The sequence below is a fragment of the Citrus clementina genome, unplaced genomic scaffold (assembly GCF_000493195.1).
Source record: "Citrus clementina cultivar Clemenules unplaced genomic scaffold, Citrus_clementina_v1.0 scaffold_8, whole genome shotgun sequence".
Taxonomy (NCBI): Eukaryota; Viridiplantae; Streptophyta; class Magnoliopsida; order Sapindales; family Rutaceae; genus Citrus; species Citrus x clementina.
Window position 1 is genome coordinate 20324757 of NW_006262022.1, and position 19935 is coordinate 20344691.

Below are 19935 nucleotides of genomic sequence, written 5' to 3' on the forward strand. Positions count from 1 at the left end.
GTGATGTTTCAACTTGTAAGGATCAAACTGATGTTGAAGCAAATCGAAGGGTACCTGGATGTTATTTTCCTATTCTGTACTGAGGGATTTGTCTTAGGCTGAGTTGATTAGTTCATTTCATTGAACTTCCTTATGGTGATAACTCAGTTTTTGGTTGTGGCTGCAACCTTGATATGGTGCTAGTCTATAGATAAAGAATCGGTTGCACAACCATTTTTCTCGAGATGCCAATTCATATATTTTTGAAGATCATCTTGTCTTTTTGAAGATTTGCAAGTAGTAAGTGAAAAAATAGTAAAGCTTAGGAAGAAGTAAAAAGGAGCATTTAAGATTGAGGGGAAGGGAAAAAGAAACATTGTCCTTTATTACCATTGTCTACTCAACACTTGCTACACATGCCTATTTCTAGGCAAAAACATTTATAAGATAGAAACATAAAATTCTAATCTAATATAACCATAGAAGTTGCAGATATGCTTAATCCAAGATAAACACAGGAATACAAATACCCAAAATACGTAACTAAAAAGTAAAGATAACAGTTAAGCTAAAAAAATTAAACATAGCTGAAAAATGAACCTTCAAAATGATCTCTAATCCTATGCCTAACCCTAACTTGGGTATATAGGTATCTAGTAGAATATCTATCTATGCAGTCACTTGAAAAAGTGAATAATCTAATCTGCTTGTTCTTTTCAGATTGATCAATCCCGTGGTTGTTGCCCCAACCATTGCTGCCGTTGGACTTTCTTTTTACAGTTATGGTTTTCCACTTGTTGGTACCTGCCTTGAGATTGGTGTAGTGCAGATTTTGTTGGTGATTCTTTTTTCTCTGGTAAGTTCAGTTGCAATATTTCTACCGATAATGGGTTTTCACGTGATCTCTTTTGTAGTACTACTGTTAGATTTTTTTTTATAGTAATTTTATAGTGTATAATATATTTTTGCCTTTTATTGTGTTTCAAAATTTGAATTCTTGTTTTCATACTTTCTACAGTACCTTCGCAAGATATCTGTTATTGGTCATCGCATATTTCTCATTTATGCGGTAAGTTCATGGTTGCAAATTTATGCATCCAATACCTATGAAGCAGAGTTTATTTACAGCATATGTTCTGTAGTGGCCATCTCATGCACAAGTCTTGTGAGTCTAATGGCCTGTCTTTGCTGAATTGCCAGGTTCCGCTGGGTCTGGCAATCACTTGGGCTGCTGCTTTTCTTTTGACTGAAACAGGAGCCTATAACTACAAAGAATGTGATGTAAATGTACCTGTCTCCAATATAATATCCGAGCACTGCAGAAAGCACGTTTCTCGGATGAAGCAATGTCGAGTTGATTCCTCTCATGCATTGAAGTCTTCCCCATGGTTTAGGTTTCCTTATCCACTGCAATGGGGAACTCCTGTTTTCCACTGGAAAATGGCAGTTGTAATGTGTGTGGTGTCCGTAATTGCATCAGTTGATTCGGTCTGTCTCATCTTTCTTCTATTGCTTACGATATTATTGAAAATTTTTATTTCCTGACAATTTGAACTTAAATTGGTTGCAAATGCTACTTTTTTATGGTAATTTGCACTATACTAGTGTGAAAAATAATGTGTGTTTGATATTTGAAAGGTCCTAAAGTTGCATACAGTATAAGAGTGCTAGTTGAGATATGGCTCATATTGATAGAGTCGAAGTAATACGTTGCTGACCTCCCAAAATTAAGAAAGGAAAATCAGAAAATTTTTAATATTGCCTTAACGAAAGGTCCAAAGCATATACAAACAAATGCAATGTTTTTTTTTTTGGCTAGTGTAATTTTGATTAGTTTGCAATATTGAAAAGCATAGCTTATATAAGAGACATTGCCTCAGAAAACTTCTTCCTGGAGATTGCATTTAATTAACATCAAATGAAAATCTATATTTGACTGTGATGGATGGATGATGAATCATAAAGTTAGATTGGGTTTTACACCAAGTTTTCCATTGTCTTTGCGTCGCCACAACTTTTTGAAAGTTTATGAGTACATAATTTAGCAAAACTGACTTTGAAATCCTCAAGAATTGATGATGCTGATGTCTTGATTGGTCCAAAAGATTCATGTGCAGTCGCCTTAAAATACGAAAAACTTCATACTTGGATGCGAAATATCTTGATTACTGCAGTCCTAATTTGCTTTGGTTTTTAACTTCTTAGGTTGGCTCGTACCATGCATCATCGCTGCTAGTGGCATCTAGACCTCCAACCCCTGGTGTTGTTAGTCGAGCAATTGGCCTTGAAGGTCTTTGTAGTGTCTTGGCTGGCCTTTGGGGAACAGGAACAGGGTCCACAACTTTAACCGAAAACGTGCACACTATCGCTGTGACAAAAATGGGAAGCCGCAGAGCGGTTGAAATAGGTGCTGGAATTTTGATAGTCTTATCTCTCATAGGTAAGTTCAATCATCTTTCCAAAGTCACTGGGTGAGAAACTGAGAATGAAAACTATAAAATCAAATGTTTACTGTTCTGACTGAATACTTGATTGCGCCATCTGCTGTGTTCAGCATACCAAGTTTGTTGTAAGCGGTGCGTGTGTAATTCAAATAACTGTTTATCCCTTGTAATCAAATGGTTTCGATCTAAAGTCAAAAAGTAACAATCAATATTGCCAACTCGCCAACTCTCTACACCATTGGATGCAGTAGAGGTTGGCATGTATGGAATCTGGCCACCATATTTCGAATGGTTATCATATAAATCCCAGAGCATCCATAATGTCTAATGCTGACACTGAAGAAGGCACAATTTTATGGAAAGTACACAACAATAGGATTGTGTAACATGTTACATTACATGCCTTATCTTCTATGAACCCAATTCTTTTTTAAATTTTAATCGTGTTGCTGATTGCTTGCGTGCAGGTAAAGTTGGAGGCCTCATCGCGTCAATTCCCCAAGTCATGGTGGCTGCTCTCCTCTGTTTCATGTGGGCAATGCTGGCAGCATTAGGACTATCTAATCTACGGTATAGTGAAGCTGGAAGTTCTCGCAATATTATCATAGTTGGGCTATCTTTATTCTTTTCTCTGTCCATACCCGCCTACTTCCAGCAATATGGCATCTCTCCAAATACCAACCTGTCTGTCCCAAGTTACTTTCAGCCATATAGTGTGGCTTCTCATGGACCTTTCCGCAGCAAATATGGAGGGGTATGCATCTTTCAGACCTTTCTGGAACTAGTAACATAATGAACTTTTGCAGCATTGTTTCTGGAGATTATTTTTAAGACTTCAATTTGATTATTAACATCTTTTATCCATCACAAGTTTTTAGATGGTCATGTCATATTTATTCAAGAAATATAACATGGTTCAATTCTCTGGTCAAAGCTGCCGAAACTACCCTATTTCTACCAGTAGCAACTGACACATGCTCGATGGTCCATCTTTTATTTTAAAGGATTTATATTAAGACACCATGTCTGGAACTCATAAAATGGTTAGCTAAAGCATTTGAGTGTGGTCTTTTGTTTCTTAGCCGAAATAAGGTTTTCCGAGTGTGGCATAATAACAAATTCTAATAAAATGTGCAGGTGAACTATGTTATGAACACTTTACTATCACTGCATGTGGTTGTTGCATTCCTCTTTGCTGTTGTCTTAGATAATACAGTGCCTGGCAGTCGGCAAGAACGTGGGGTGTATGAGTGGTCGGAAACTGAGGCTGCAAGGAGGGAGCCAGCTATTGCCAAAGATTATGAATTGCCGTTCAGAGTTGGTAGGGTTTTCAGATGGGTAAAATGGGTTGGGCTTTGAGAGAAAATGTGCTTTTTGTTGGTGCTTCGACCATCTTCACGTTGTCAAGCACATCAATAGCCATTCCTGGGGGATTATTGTGCCGCTTGCCGCACTCTAATCCTACACTTAAGTCCCTTAGGCTCGCACGGTAAATATTTTTCTTCGAACCTTTTTTCCCCCCTTCCCCCTCTTCACACGATGGACTTCTTGGACTATATAGGTCTTATAGAGTTGAGTTATTTTTGTATATTGAGGATCCATAGGGATCTCTTATTGTTGTAATCTTAAATTCTAAACGTGTATGTAATTGCCCAGGGTGGCATTTTACTTTTCAAGAAAACATTGAGAAACGGTCTTTGCCATGTATATTTTTTCCCATCATTTTTTTTGTTGGCTTCTTTTAGTGAGAGTGAAATCTGCATTATGAATGCAATTTTATATGTATCTTTCAATTTCAGTTATCCATTAACTATATTGGATTGGGAATGGTATTCAACGTGAGCAATAATCCGAAAATTCATACAATTTTTTTTTTCCATAATATTAGAGCATTATTTCCTCTTGGGAAAAACTCAAATTATACCCTTCAAAACAGTATCCAGTTCCTATTTTTTTTATTGATACTTACCGAGTAAAAATATATTGATCATCTTTCTTAGTCAATTCATACAAACAAACACATTCATATTATGTACTTGACGCTTATAAACTATCATAATTCATTTTGTTTGCACCAAAGATTGAAGTAAAATTTATTAAAACAATCTAATCCTAAGTTTTTTTCTATATTATCTCTCAACCACACTCACCCTTCGGGTAATAACAACTGGGTCCTCGAATTTGTTGATCTGTGTTTTTCTTTTGAAATATATCCCTAACAAGGTAACATTATGTAATGCTGACTGATAGATCATCATCATCATCATCATTATTTTTACGCTAAAAGAAAATTAGATTAAAGATTAACAAAAATTATATGAGAAAAAAAAACTAATATAATGAGAGCTGATCAGGGAGAGCGATGTCGTCGATGTGATCAAAACTCTTGATATTATATAGTCACGCTGATTTTACATTTTTAAGAGTATGACCTGTATTTTGTCCGGTGATGATTTAAAATGATAGAAAATTATAATTTGTTGATGACTTTTTATTAGTAATATTACAAACGAGGATATTCTCATTAGAAAATGATTAATATATATAGATGTATATAGAATTCCAGCAACATATATTCACTCCATGTGTGGTTGCAGCTGCTTGGCACCATCGATCCTTCCTCGTTTTAAATGCCATTTTTCGTATGTATTTTTCAATTCCAGGATCACCTCCGTATATAATATATATAAACTTCAAGAAAGGGACGTGCCATGTCCATAACTTACTATTATTTTTCTCACATCATTATTTATTTATTATTGGATCCCCCTATCTTATAAGATACACTTCTCACATGAACAGTACGTGAACCCCACACATATACCGTTCATGTGAGGGAGATGTATCTTATATTAGTTGTAAGATAGGGATTGCCTTATTAGAAATTTGGGTCCTGGATCCAAACCAACTTTAACGAAAGTTAATGAAAGTACCATTTGACATTTTTAAAATGAGTGATGATACAGTCACAAACTCTTGTATAAACTTATTTTGTAAAAACTGATGTGACATTAATTTATTGGTTGAATGAAAATATAAAATAATAAAAATAAATCATGTGGGTTAAAAGATATTTAATTCAACCAAATCACATCAATTTGTACAAGAGTTTGTGGCTATATCATTACTCTTTTAAAATATGTTAAAAGATATTTAATTCAATCAATTTTATCATGTCACATCAATTTGTAGAAGATAAGTTTTTAATAGGGGGCAAAAGAAAAGTGATTGTATAACATAATTTCCAATTTGCAAGGCTGTGTGTTGCGGAATAATCATCCGAATTCCGCATGCACTTCAGCTAAAATGAAGGCGGTATAATTATTATATTGGGATCTTTAAAAATAAGCTACACTTCATTTGCTATTGAACCATCTTTGATAACTTTTTTTAAATAAAAAATTATTTTGGGTCTCCAAATGCTACCATAAATTCTTAACAAAGGGAGATCAACTAATTGGCAAAAATTCACTTTGTGTGTGTGTGTATATATATATATATATGCTAGTGGTGTGTGTGTATATATTTGCGTATTTAAATTAAATTCGTAAATAATTTTATACCCAACCACTACCACTAGTACCGTTATTCATTAACCTCCAAATGAATGAATATATACATGTCTCGCTTACGATTAATGATGTTGGACGTTATTTTAAAATTCTAAAATTTAAAAAAAAAATAAAAGAGGAATTTTTGTTAATCAAAAGTTATAAAAACAATAACAATAGGATAAACTTTTTTTTCCCAAAAAAAAAAATTAAAAAGAGAAACTAAATCACAATCATAATAAAAATAAAAGACAAAAATATATATCATAATTGTCTTTGAATAAAATTAAAAAAAATTAAAAAAAAAACTTAAAATAATAAAATAATAAAATATTAAAATCTCAAAATAATGTCCTACATCAATTAATCCTTATAATATTGTAATATAATGAAAATTCATTGGGAAGTTACAAGCTTTAGATGTTGATGATTGTTGACCACCCACATAGCAGCAAATTGACTGCCCACTTAATAAAATAGAAACTTAGCTTAAGAAAAATCTTGAACATTTCTTAAGGGGCATCGCCAAAATGTAAGTTGATTAAAGTTAAAAACTAGTTAGCTAAGCTGGCTTCTGAATTTGTGTTCTTATTGTTTTGCGCAAGTACACGTCTCTTCGTATGTTCCTTCATTACAATGATTACAACACTTGCTTGATTACTTGCATACGATTTCTCTTACAGAAATTAGTGGATTATACACCCTGCCTTTAATTGCTTCTTTAATTTCATTTATAGGTTTTTAATGATGGTTTTTTATACGTAATTTGATGATTATTTAATGGGTTTTTTTTTGGGGCACGTGGCAGGATGTGATTAAGGTATATTTTCTCCAAAGAATATTAAGAGTTTTAGAAATTGATAATCAGAATATGAACACCAAAAACGTATACGTTAACATTGACAATTTTTTAATAGCCACGACTAAATCATGTCGGTATACAAAACCAGAAATTTCTAATTTCCTATATACACTCTGACTAAATTCAAGAAAATTTGGTTGTTGGGCCGATTTTATTTATTTATTTATTTATTTTTATTATTCTTGTTTCTTTTAGGGTTTTAATTTTCTCACCAACCAAAGCACTTCTTAGGGTAAGGTTGAAGTTAGAAACATTTGTTAATTGCAAAAGAAATAAAAGCAGAGAATAAAGATAAAATGTAGGCAGTAATAAGAATAAAAAAATATTTAATCCCTTTTAGGCCATGAGAAGCTGCTGGGTATGTCAAACTTTATCTAGACGATGTAAATAATCTATAAATATAATAATTTTAGGTGACGGTAAACCAAAAAATATGCCCTAGTTGATCATGTGTTCATATTACATGTAAACCAATAATTAACAATCAAGTTCAATTTATTGTCTCTTATTTTGATTTTTTTTGGTTGATGCAATCATAACATGCCACCATACGTGTTGACATTGTATGTTGGTGGGGACATTAGAATTTGAATTAATTGGTTCAAATTTGTGTTGAAATGCTTCACAACTACCTTGTATCATATATACCGCGGTTTAGTAATAGACTATCATTCATTGAATTAAAAGGTTTAATTATTTGAAGCAAAATCTTGAGTGATTGTAGGGATAAGAGACCAAATTGCGATTTCATTTTCAATAGCCAATTGGTCTTATAAAGAGATGTCACACCATTTTTGAGTTGGTACCACATGTTTTTTCACCCAAAAAAAAAAAAAAAAAAAACAATCATCATTTGGTGAATCGTTCTATTAGCCAAAAAGGAGAATCTTTCTTCTCATTATGTTTTGCCATTTTGTTAGCGGTATGTATCATGAAATATGGTCTTTGTATGGGATTCAGATGATGTATCTTTTAAAATACAACTGACTGTCGTGAAAAAAATATTATAACTATAAAATAGAAGTTAATAATTTACAGTAAATATAAATTTTAAATAATAATTTTGATAAAATTATTAAAAATATAATAGATGTTTCATGATACAAGTAAAAAATTATATCAACATATCTTCTAAATTACAGCAGCTAATGTTTACCAAATACTTTAGTGCTGTAACTTTTAAACTATAGCTGTCTAACCTCAATCTCAAACTTACCCTATGCCAAATTTTATCTTCATTTGATAAAACATGAAAATTGAAAAAAAAAAAAAAAAACACTGAAGAATGTAAATTGAATTATTATACTCTTCATCATGTAACTGAAATACTAATATTTTGGTAGTATTTTGAGAAACTCCTTAACCTAGAGTTCTACCTGAGGAAGTTGGGTCTGCACTAACTATGGATTCTTTTATTGTTACTAATTAATAATCTACTTAGTTAAGAGTCAAAACTTATTTACTTATCATATAGGATTCACATTCTTGTGTCGAGATGCGAGAGATATTATCGACTATGGGCTTCAAGTGAGCTTTCTTCATTTTCGTGAGTTTATTTTTTAGTTCAAGTAATCGTATTTTTTAGTTCAAGTAATCGTCTTTTTTGTTTTTTAATCAAAATGCATCCTCCTAATTTATTTCATGCTCAACTTTGTTAGCGAGATATATGGGTAAATGCTTGTTTAGTTCTCATATTTTGAGTTTAGTATTCATTTAGCCTTTATATTTTGAAAAATGTCACAACATGCATATATGTTATTAATGATGTTATATACTTGTGCCCTTAATTTTTTTGACTTTAACAATAATGAATTTGCAATAATCTGGGGTTCATAATACGAAAATAAATAAAAATTTAAATGACCAAATTTACCCTAAAAGAAAATAAAAATTAGTATAAATTTTTTGTTATCATTTTACTTTTACGGTTAATTTGATAAATCAATATTTTTATATCCTTTTCATTAATGTCTTCAATATTATTAAAAGGGTATAATTATAAAAACAAAAAAAAAGGGTAAGATGATAACATATTTTTTTAAAAAAAAAGGGAGTCTTTGGATATGTTTTGCTTAATCTGAAATATAAAACCTAAAAGGTCAGTCTAATTGATTGAGACCTCTTACAGTGAAAGCGTGAGGTTAAGTGACATTGTTTCGCAATAACTTAATTTTCAGTCAAACAAACAACCCCCAAAGTTCGTTCTATTAAAATATTAATCCTTGCCGGTCTCAATTCAACTTTATTTTAAGCTCTTCTCGTTTGGACAACTTTAGTTTATAGTTTCATGGCGTCCTAATGTTTTTCCACATTTTGTGTCTTTATTACTCTTCAAAAATTAATTTAATCACGTAAGTAAGCTTGACCGATTACTGAATTCTTGAATGATTTTTGTATTGATCTGGAGAGACAAATGCTTTGTGAGTTAGCTTATGCTTTGAGAAGAATCATTAGTAAAAGGGACAACAAGCTAGCAGCTAAGAAAATATAAATCTCAGTACATTACAGAAGAGAATACACTGAATATGCATATTTTTTTTATCATTTAAATTATTCCATACTTTAACAAAATAAAGAACCCATTATTAAAAACTTACTCTATGAGAAGAATCATTACAAACTAATGTTTAATCCCATCGTCTTTCAATGTGTGGCTGCTGCAGTTTTGCCCGCCGGCCAGTTGGCCTCACTCGAAGATCCACCGTCCACGTCCAAAACATATTCATCTTTCATTTCAATTTTCAAGGACCACTTTCATTCATGTGTTATAACTTCAGTACAGCGATGCGATGCGCACATCAATTTTACAATTACGATTGTTTTTCACGTGTTATTTATTTATACGTTGTTTTTTCCCGCGCTGTTTCTTTGAAAATTAGATGCTTGGGGCTCAGTCATGAGCTGTTACTGTCTGTTAACCGAGCACTTATTTATGTGTAGTTTTTATCCAATGCCGAGGTCCACATGTTTGTATGATTCAAATAAAAAGGAAATTACAAATTTTAATACGCTACAAAAACACGAGCAATACCAAAAAAAAAAAAAAAAACTCATGATTTTCTGTCGTTTTATGTATCGAATTACTAATAACTAAATTCTATTATTAAAACTTGTATTTTATAAAATCCCAAGTTTTACACATGCACACACATGAACATACGTATTATTTGTATGTGATTGAATTCAGAACAACACTTGACGATCTTCATTATCTTTCACGATTCACCGCGTATTTCTATTACAATAGAGAGATATATAATCACGTTTTAGGTTTTGTTTTTAGTTTATTTTGGTATTGAAACTACTAAAGTTTCTTTTAAGAGTCAGATAAACTAACCGGCAAATTAGAATTAATCACGCACATGCATGCGATCTACCCGCTAGATTCGGCATAGCAGCCAAAGTTTGAACATTTGTTTTTATAGACAACACCTTAATCAACAAACTTGATGATCGAACATTTTTTTTTTTATGTACAACACCTTACAACTTAGTCATACATAGTTTTTATATACGACACCTTAATCAAAATAACACTTGACGATCATCATTATCTTTCACGATTCACCACGTATTTCTATTACAATAGAAAGATATATAATCACATTTTAGGTTTTGTTTTTAGTTTATTATGGTCTCGAAACTAAAAATTAATTTCTTTTAAAAGTCAGATAAACTAGCCGGCAAATTAAAATCAATCATGCACATGCATGCGATCTGCCAGCTAGATTCGGCATAGCGGCCAAAGTTCGAACATATTTTTTTTATAGACGACACCTTAATCAATAAATGATTTAGTTTGTTAATAATTTGAGATTTGCTAGCTATCATTTTGCATTTAATAAAGTTCCCGGTGAGGTGGCCACATGATATTTGATACCCCAACGAAGATTTTGCTTAATTTTGTATTGCACTATCCAAGTAGCTGACCATGTGCTTGTATTCTCATTCTCAAGATATTTATAACCAACTTTAAATAAAAAAAGAAAAGTTCTATTAAAATCTGCAAAGTATACAAACATTGACTATGATTTTAATTCAACTTATATTGGAAATTGTGAGAGATTTTTAATACGATCACATGATGTAGTCTTTCATGTCTTTTCTGGTTGTCGATCCTATTATCTTAAAATAAATTTTGTCAAATAAAATGTGGATTTATTTTATAGTTATATTTAATTAATATGATATCTTTATACTATAAAATAATAGAGCCAATTTTTTAGGCAATATGGATGTCTCCACGGGATACGCATGTATGTATCCGGACATATTATATTCCAAAATTTTTAAAAACAACAATAATTATCTTTGTGCTGTACTTATAGGTGGCCTTACACCACTTTCCTAAGTTAATCCCACATGCTAATCCATGTGGGATTTCTTCCCTAATTATATCATCAGGGTGCTAATTAAACGCTAAATAACATACAAAATCATTAATTAGGCCGCATTATATATATTTCACAACACCTTGATTCTTTTCGTTGTGATATTTTTGAAACTTTTATTTGAATACTTGGAAATATTATTATACTTTGTCAATTCCCACAAATGAAAAACAAAATCGGCAGTAAACAAATTATTAACACTATTATCTAATTATACATAGTGATTTATTTAGATTTCGTGTATATTCAATTTTCTAATGACAAAAACAAATGATACCTAATATTATGTCAACGACCGGAAAAAAAAAAGAAAAAAACAGTTCCAATGCATTAGATGTGGTTATTAACTTTTATTTTGAGTGTGTGTCTTAATTGGATGGTTTGTCTAATAAATAATGTCAGATTCTTTCTTTTTTTAGTATCTATCTATATATATATATAAAGTTGAGACTTGAGGAGGTGATGTGGCATCACCATTTCACTTCTTTGTATACTTTCTATTATCTAATAAATAGAGAGTTTTTTTAATTTCATCTTCTCATAATTAATTTAATTATATTTAACTCATTTAATAAATAGTAACTTTATTAATATATTTATCATTCCTCATCTTTTTATATTTTCTATTATCTAAAATATCTAAAATATTGGTAGATATTTTTTGTACTTTTTTTTCTCTTTCTATTTAAATTCAACAATATGTAATCATTAATAATAATTAATTATAAGTCTTTTGAAACATTTATTTATTTTATTATGCTAGCAATTAAACTTTAGTGGCTTAAAATATATGAATTAATTAACATAGGAAAAGAGGTTCTTTCATTTTCCCTCAACAATGCCACTAAGACCTAATTTTAATGTCATAATCCCATATTTAATTATGCAACCTTTTGTTGAGTGTCTTTTGGTTTCTTCAAAACTTATTATGCTATTAATTAAACTTTAGTGCCTTCAAATACATCACCTAATTAACATAGGAAGAGAGGTTCTTTCATCTTCCTTCAACCTCATCTTTTTATATTCTCTATTATCTAAAATATCTAAAATATTGGTCGATATTCTTTGTACATATATCATATTATGACACTAAAAAAATAAAGATCAAAAATATATTAATAATAAAGATATCAATTAATATATAATTATCTAATAAATTTGTTGAAATTAAAAAATAATTACATTATAAAATATTAAAATAGAAAATAATTATTAGATTATAAATGATTTCATGTCTTTTCCTCTTTCTATTTAAATTCAACAATTTGTAACCATTAATAATAATTAATTATAAGTCTTGAAACATTTATTTATTTTATTATGCAAACAATTAAATTTTAGTGGCTTAAAATACATCAATTAATTAATATAGGAACGAAGGTTCCTTCATCTTCCCTCAACAATGCCATTAGAGCCTAATTTTAATAAAATAATCTCATATTTAATTATTCAATCTTTTGTTTAGTACCTTTTGGCTTCTTCAAACTCCATAAACATTAAATATTTAAGATTTGTGGCATCATTATTTCTCATCTTTCTGAATTCTCTATTATCTAATATATTGGTTGAGATTAAAAAATAATTACATTACAAACTATTAAAAATCTATATCTATCTATCTATCTATCTATCTATCTATCTATATATATATAAAGTTAGGACTAGAGGAGGTGATGTGGCATCACTATTTCTCATCTTCTTGTATTCTCTATTATCTAATAAATTGGTTGATATTAAAAAAATAATTACATTACAAAATATTAAAAATAAAAAAATAATTATTAGATTATAAAAGATTACATGTCTCTTCCTCCTTCTATTTAAATTCAATAATATGTAACCATTAATAATAATTAATTATAAGTCTTGAAACATTTATTTATTTTATTATACCAACAATTAAACTTTAGTGGCTAAAATATATCAATTAATTAATATAGGAAGGAAGGTTCCTTCATCTTCCCTCAATAATGCCATTAGAGCCTAATTTTAATGTCATAATCTCATATTTAATTATTCAATCTTTTGTTTAGTGCCTTTTGGCTTCTTCAAACTCTATAAATATTAAGTAGTTAAGATTTGTGGCATCATTATTTCTCATCTTTTTTTATTCTCTATTATCTAATATATTGGTTGAGATTAAAAAATAATTACATTACAAAATATTAAAAATAGAAAATAATTAATAGATTACAAAAGATTACATGTCTCTTCCTCTTTCTATTTAAATACAACAATATGTAACCATTAATAATAAATTAATTATAAGTTTTGAAACATTCATTTATTTTATTAAGCCAACAACTAAATTTTAGTGGTTTAAAATACATCAACTAATTAATATAGGAAGGAAGGTTCCTTCATCTTCCCCTACCAATGCCATTAGGACCTAATTTTAATGTTATAATCCTATATTTAATTATGCAACTTTTTATTTAGTGTCTTTTGGCTTTTTCAAACTCTATAAATATTAAGCATTTAAGATTTGTTATGTTTAAGTTTTTTTTTTATTTAACGAACATCCTCTTTAAAAATGTTATTGTGTTTTTATTTTTTGACTTATTTAAATTTTTAGTATTGTGTGCTTCATGGAGTACTCTTTTCTTCATGAGTTAAACAATGATAAAGATAGTTGGATGATAAGGGTTAGGCTTTGTAAGATGTGGGAGTCTGTTAATACCAAGAAAAATAGAGAGTTGATTAGTGTGAACATGATTGTTATTGATTAAAAAGTTGTGTACACTTAACTATACACATTAATATTTTTTTTAATGTTAACAAAAAAATAATAAACTTTCATAAATAACATTAGTTTTCTAAGGCTTCGTCATCTTTAAAAAAAAATTCATATTTTTTATCAATTTCATCGAATGCAACGTAATAAAAAAGATAATACTAAATTTTTTTTTTAAAACCGCACGAAGTGCGGTTTTATTTCCTAGTTACAAAATAAGCAAGGCTAAAGAGAGAGAAAAACTAGAGAAAGACAAGAGAAAATGAGAGAATTTTACTCTCTGTCTCTATCCAGCCCACTTTCTCTCTCTTTCTTTTCAATACACTTTCTCTCATCTTTCGCTTTCTTTAGTATTTTACAAACCCAACTAGTTGCCGCCCACATGTTAGATTTAAAAAAAAAAATTCTCTTCTTTTTTCTAATCATTAACACTTCTTATTTGAGGAGAAAAAAAAAAAACTAGCGTTATTGACTTGTTTTAAAATGAATGAATATCCAATAAAATTAATGTGTTGCTTCAAAACCCAAATTAGTTTATTTTACCTCTATTTCTCTTATAATTTAAATTCAGATGCTTTATCGGTTAAGCTGACTATACATAGCAGCAAATTAATTAATTTCTAAAGAAAGTTCCATTCCAGCATAGATAAATGACATATTATCTTTTGTATTATATCATTGCTTTAGAAAATTAAATTAAATAATGAACTCTGAACATTTCTTAAGGGACATTACCAAACTAGTGAAGTTGTTTATTATTATTATTATTATCCGTGAAGTTTAAAATGTTTAAAAATTAAAGTAGATTTTTTGGTAATTTAAAATTTCAAATCTAGTTTTCTTGTTTAAATTCTTCTCCAAGAATAAAACTGCATTATCCGTAGTATCTCCCACTTCCATAATACCAAAATAAAGCAAATCCAAGGAACAAAAGACAGAAGGGTGAATTTAAAGAGACTGAAAGTTAACTCAAAACTTCCAAAAGTTATATCATATATTCCAAAAGAAATTCCAAAAATTTGAATGCCTGACAAATAACTAGGATAATAATTAGAGAAAGGTCTAAAGTTTATAATCATTGGAAAGAGACGAATTGAATTGGAAATCAAAAGCTTGACCTTTTTATACAGGCATTGCATCCAGATAGAGATAAAGCAGCAAACTAACTATTCTCACGACTGTACACGAGTCCTCAAGGCCGCATGACTGCATCTTGGAGATGACAGAGATCATAAAGATTTGATTTGAACGATTATTCTTTCATGCAACACAGGTCACGATATTCACACATAACTCAAAAATCAAAATCAAAATAATGGCAATTTCTTCCGTTTCTGGACATGTGGCATGGCGTGACTGGCGTTTACTTCTTATAAATGACATGTTACGTACGTTGAGTGTATTTTGTCCAAAGACTACGGAATCAAAATTGACCTTGCATGAAGGCCAAAAACGTGTCAACAGACAACGTTACTGTGTAGACCTTTCCCATTCAACTACTGCTCGACCGAATCTTCTTCATGCAAATTAAATTATACCCCAGTCAATGGTGCACGTGTTGTTCTAATTTTTAACAACTTTCATAATTAATTTCCCGAGCAAATTACTGAATTGTGGTAGTTGAGCAATTCGGCAGCAAATTTTCTTTTTCTTCCTTCTTGTTTGGGTTGATTTTCTCACCTACTGCCCTCGCTGCCGAGTGCCGTGTAATTTCATCAAAGTTTACCTACAAATTAAAGTACTTCTTGGAATAAAGTTGAAGTTACAGTATAATTATTTGTTTATTCATTTTTATCGATGAATGGGATTATGAGAACAGGAGGTGGAAGAAAGAAATAATTATAAAAATTTGATAAATTAATGCTTTTTGGGGTGTGATTGAAACATTTCTGATTCAGGATGTTATATATTATATTATATCATTTAATTTAGGTCATGATATGGGCCAAAAAGTAAATGGGTGGCTTTCAAGTTTACAATATGTTTGCAAACTAACGATTCAATTCAAAATATTGCTATCCACTTTCTTTGTTTTCTTAACGTAACGATAACATCTGTCAATATAAGTGTTGAAATTGTATGTTTTGGGGAACATTAGTGGGAACGTTAGGATTTGAATTGATTAAAAAATAGTGCCGAATTAATTCCACTCAAGTCTCAATCAACCTGCTTATTATGGAAGTTGAGGAATGTTTTTTTTTTTTTTTGGGAGAAATGAAGGATAGGAATAAAATTAATTTATCGACCTTCATGAATCGAATTCGAAGTTTCAAAATTTGAAGCAATCGCAGAGATTACTCGACGAATTGGAAACGAAATAAGAACAAAAGTTTTAAAATGATAATGATTAGTGATTAAAAAAATTGTTGATAAATGAAGGGGTTATCCCTTTTATACATAAAAAAAAGAAATAACCGAAAGGAAAAAAAATACATAATAAAAATTTAATGACTGAAATTAAAAAAAAAAAGAGAAAAAACACGTAATTCTCATGTTCATAAATAAAATTAAAAATTCGGAAACAAGCCTAAAAATTAGATAATAGTCTTCAAACTTTAACAAGCCTAAAAAAATTTGGTAATAGTCTTCAAACTCTAATTTTAGGTCCAAATAAACAGAATTTAGGAATACATATACATTCTTATTTTCGTAAGCTTCGAAAATGTATATAATACACCCAAAATAAACGTCTATAAATCAAGTTACAGCCCTCATAAAAATGTAAAAGTCGTGTCCTGCATTATTATTTCGAAAAACAACAAGGGTTTGTGATCATTTTCCCCACACTAGCACAAGATTATTAATCTCTTTAAGCACAAAGAGTTTAGTATTTTCGCTATTTCAATTCCAGCAAACCCTCTAAAAATTTTAAAATTAAAATCACAGGCAAATGAAATTATCTAACTCTGACCCCTTTAAATTGAGGGTTTCGGTGCCTTTCGAAATAATTAGTTTAAAGTGAAAATAGCCTAACCTTTTGGTATATATAATTATCAAATCAAATTAAATTCATTACACAAACTAATTAAGATTTGGCTTAAAGAATACTAGTTTTAGTAATCTGGTACAAGTATTTTGAAGTAGCCGACAAATAAATTCTTTATTTTTATATTACTTGACTTAAGAAGATATAATTGAATCTGTATCCAGGAAGCATTTATTAGTGTTTTCAAGTTTTTGCACAAACAGCTGTCAAGTATCTTAACAAAATATCAAACTCTTATTCTAAAGGGAAAATATCCACCGTCCATCCGTTTTTTACACCTTTTTAAAAAATATACAATTCCTTTATTTTTTGGCTGGAATCCACCTAAAGTTACATTTTGTTTCACTTTTCCACTTCCGTTTGGAATCCGTTAAGAAAACTAACGGAAACTTAATAAAATGACCATTTTACCCCCAAAACGAAAATTAATGAGAGGATAAAAGAAATTGTAATTTTTAATTTTTAATCTAATTATTTTTAAGGTGAAATTGTAATTTTTAATTTTTAATCTAATCATAAAAGAAATTAAAATTTAATCTAATTATTTTTGGTAATTTTTAAGGTGAAATTATAATTTTCGTTTTACCCCCAAAACAAAAATTAATGAGAGGATAAAAGAAATTGTAATTTTTAATTTTTAATTTTTAATCTAATTATTTTTAAGGTGAAATTGTAATTTTTAATTTTTAATCTAATCATAAAAGAAATTAAAATTTAATCTAATTATTTTTGGTAATTTGTAAGGTGAAATTGTAATTTTCGTTTTGGGGGTAAAATGATCATTTTTTTAAGTTTCCGTTAATTTTCTTAACGGATTCCAAACGGAAGTGGAAAAGTGAAACAAAATGTAACTTTAGGTGGATTCCAGCCAAAAAATGAAGGAATTGTGTATTTTTTAAAAAGGTGTAAAAAACAGGTGGACGGTGGATATTTTCCCTATTCTAAATTATCCCATTGAAAAGTTTTTTTTGGGCAAGAGCTTAATTATTATTGTAATTTTATTTGGTTGATATTTAATGCATCAGTATATTTGAGGCAGGGAAGCATTTCATTTTCAGATGACAAGTGATGTTATAAAGAGAAATGACATCCTTCACAACTTTATGCCAACGTCGTCTCAACTTTATGTCCCCATTCTTTGTTATTTTACACGAAAAGAAACAACAATTGTCTATTTGTGAACATATTTTTTTTTTCTAGAAAATCTTCCCAGTTGCCACAAAATGCTTTTCAATCAATAATTTTAGGAACATACGTAGGAACTATGAACTTAGGTCATGTTTAAAAGCTTCTGTTTGCATTGTTAGGGTGTTCTTCTGTGTCATTATCTGAAAATGATATTCTCCTATATCGAAATTTTAAGTAATTAAAAATATATTTCCTTTTGCTTTTGGAAAAATGGAATATATAAAATATATATGAAACGTAATTCTACAATATAATTTAGGGTCAGTTTTGTAATACTGTAACATCTAAGATAAGGGCGGAGATTTTTGTAAAAGAGTTGTAGAATTAATTAGATGCAAAACGAATCGGTTAAATGTTTAGTAAATTTTATTTTTAAGAGTGTAGAGAGTTTTAAAAGTAGTTATATGTGTTTGATAATTATTGTAAGAATATAGATTACTAAAATTATTTTTTTCCACAACTGATTATTTCTTTTAATTTACCAAACACCTACCCGATTGTCCTTATAATTGATTATTTCTATAACACGCTTAATATTAATTAGGAAAATTATCCACCGACCACTTGTTCTTTCCGATTTTTTCAAAAATACACATATCATATTTTTTTTTAGTTGATTTATACTAGAAGTTACATTTTCTTACACTTTTCCACTTCCCGTTTGCACAGCAAAAATCAACGTCATTTAAACGCGGTAGAAAGAGGAAAAAAAGGTAAAAATATTCCAGATTATTTTGTTTTACTTATTATCTAATGTCTAAATTGCAAAGAAAAATTGAACTAATTTAATTTTTTTATTTAATTAGGGTGAAATAATAATTTTACATTAAGGGGGGTAAAATAGTCATTTTTTTAATATCTTGTTAACTTCTCTCATTGAGTTTAGACGATAGTAAAAATGATACATTTTGTAACTTCAAGTGAAAATCAGCAAATAAAAAATGTGTATTTTTAAAAAAGTCTGAAAAAAAAGGTAGTCGATAAATAATTATTTTATTAATTATTTTAAAAACTATATCATAACTAAACTACCACTCATGGCAATTTGAAAAAATATCTTTTTTTTTTTTTTTTTTTTTTTGGTCATTTGCATATAAACCGATTGTGTGGCGAGGAGGCATTGTAACCTGTAAATGCGGTAACTCAATGACAATATCGTTCAATTTTAGTCAAACACTTGGAGTCTAATATTAAAGACATACACTTGTCATTATATGTAGTTAAGAGGGGAAAAGAAAACGTTAGGTATCTTCCTTTAGTTTCATCTCTTTCACACATGACTTTGCTTTTCCTCATGTTTTAACAACTAAATACTAAAGTTTGAATAAAAATAATCTGACAAATGAAGCAATTATTACATAATTATGACATAAACATTGTATCATTATGTTTCAAAATGATTGCTTCGATTTATTATAGACTAATGGTGGTTATTGTTTTTTGTTCCACTATAATTTTTGTCTATTAATATGTGTTTTCTTGCTTTGTATATATCTAAGCTTAATTATAGTTTTCAAATATGAAAAAAAACTATAAACAATAGATTGGTTCGAATTGTTATAAGTTTTTATTTGAACTGAAATAAATATATTTTGCCTATTCAGGAAAAAAAAAATCGAAAAGGAAAGAAAGAAAGAGCATTTTTTTATTTTTCCATTGACTTATTTTAAATAGCGTATTATTTGGTAACAATTTGACGAAACAACATTAGGTGCAACGACTGTCACTTTAAAATGATCGTGAGATTCTGTTTACACTTACCGAATGTGATTGCTCATGTGATTTCTTTAGATTCTAACG

At 29.4% G+C, this 19935-nt stretch overlaps 1 protein-coding gene across 3 annotated transcripts in view; it reads left to right on the forward strand.

Annotated features, from left to right (window-relative positions):
* The window catches only part of LOC18035678 (nucleobase-ascorbate transporter 12), an 8911-nt gene extending 4756 nt beyond the window's left edge, over positions 1-4155 (forward strand). The window contains exons 5-10 of one of the 3 annotated variants that reach the window (XM_006424268.2): positions 700-835; positions 998-1048; positions 1180-1467; positions 2185-2419; positions 2891-3177; positions 3561-4155. In XM_006424268.2, the coding sequence (XP_006424331.2) occupies positions 700-835; positions 998-1048; positions 1180-1467; positions 2185-2419; positions 2891-3177; positions 3561-3782 (1219 nt within the window). In that variant the 3' untranslated portion in view covers positions 3783-4155. Of the gene's footprint in view, positions 1-699; positions 836-997; positions 1049-1179; positions 1468-2184; positions 2420-2890; positions 3178-3357; positions 3432-3560 lie in introns of those variants that run through there. The other 2 variants (XM_024179281.1, XM_024179282.1) reach the window with 2 other exon arrangements.
* The last annotated feature ends 15780 nt before the right edge of the window (positions 4156-19935 follow it).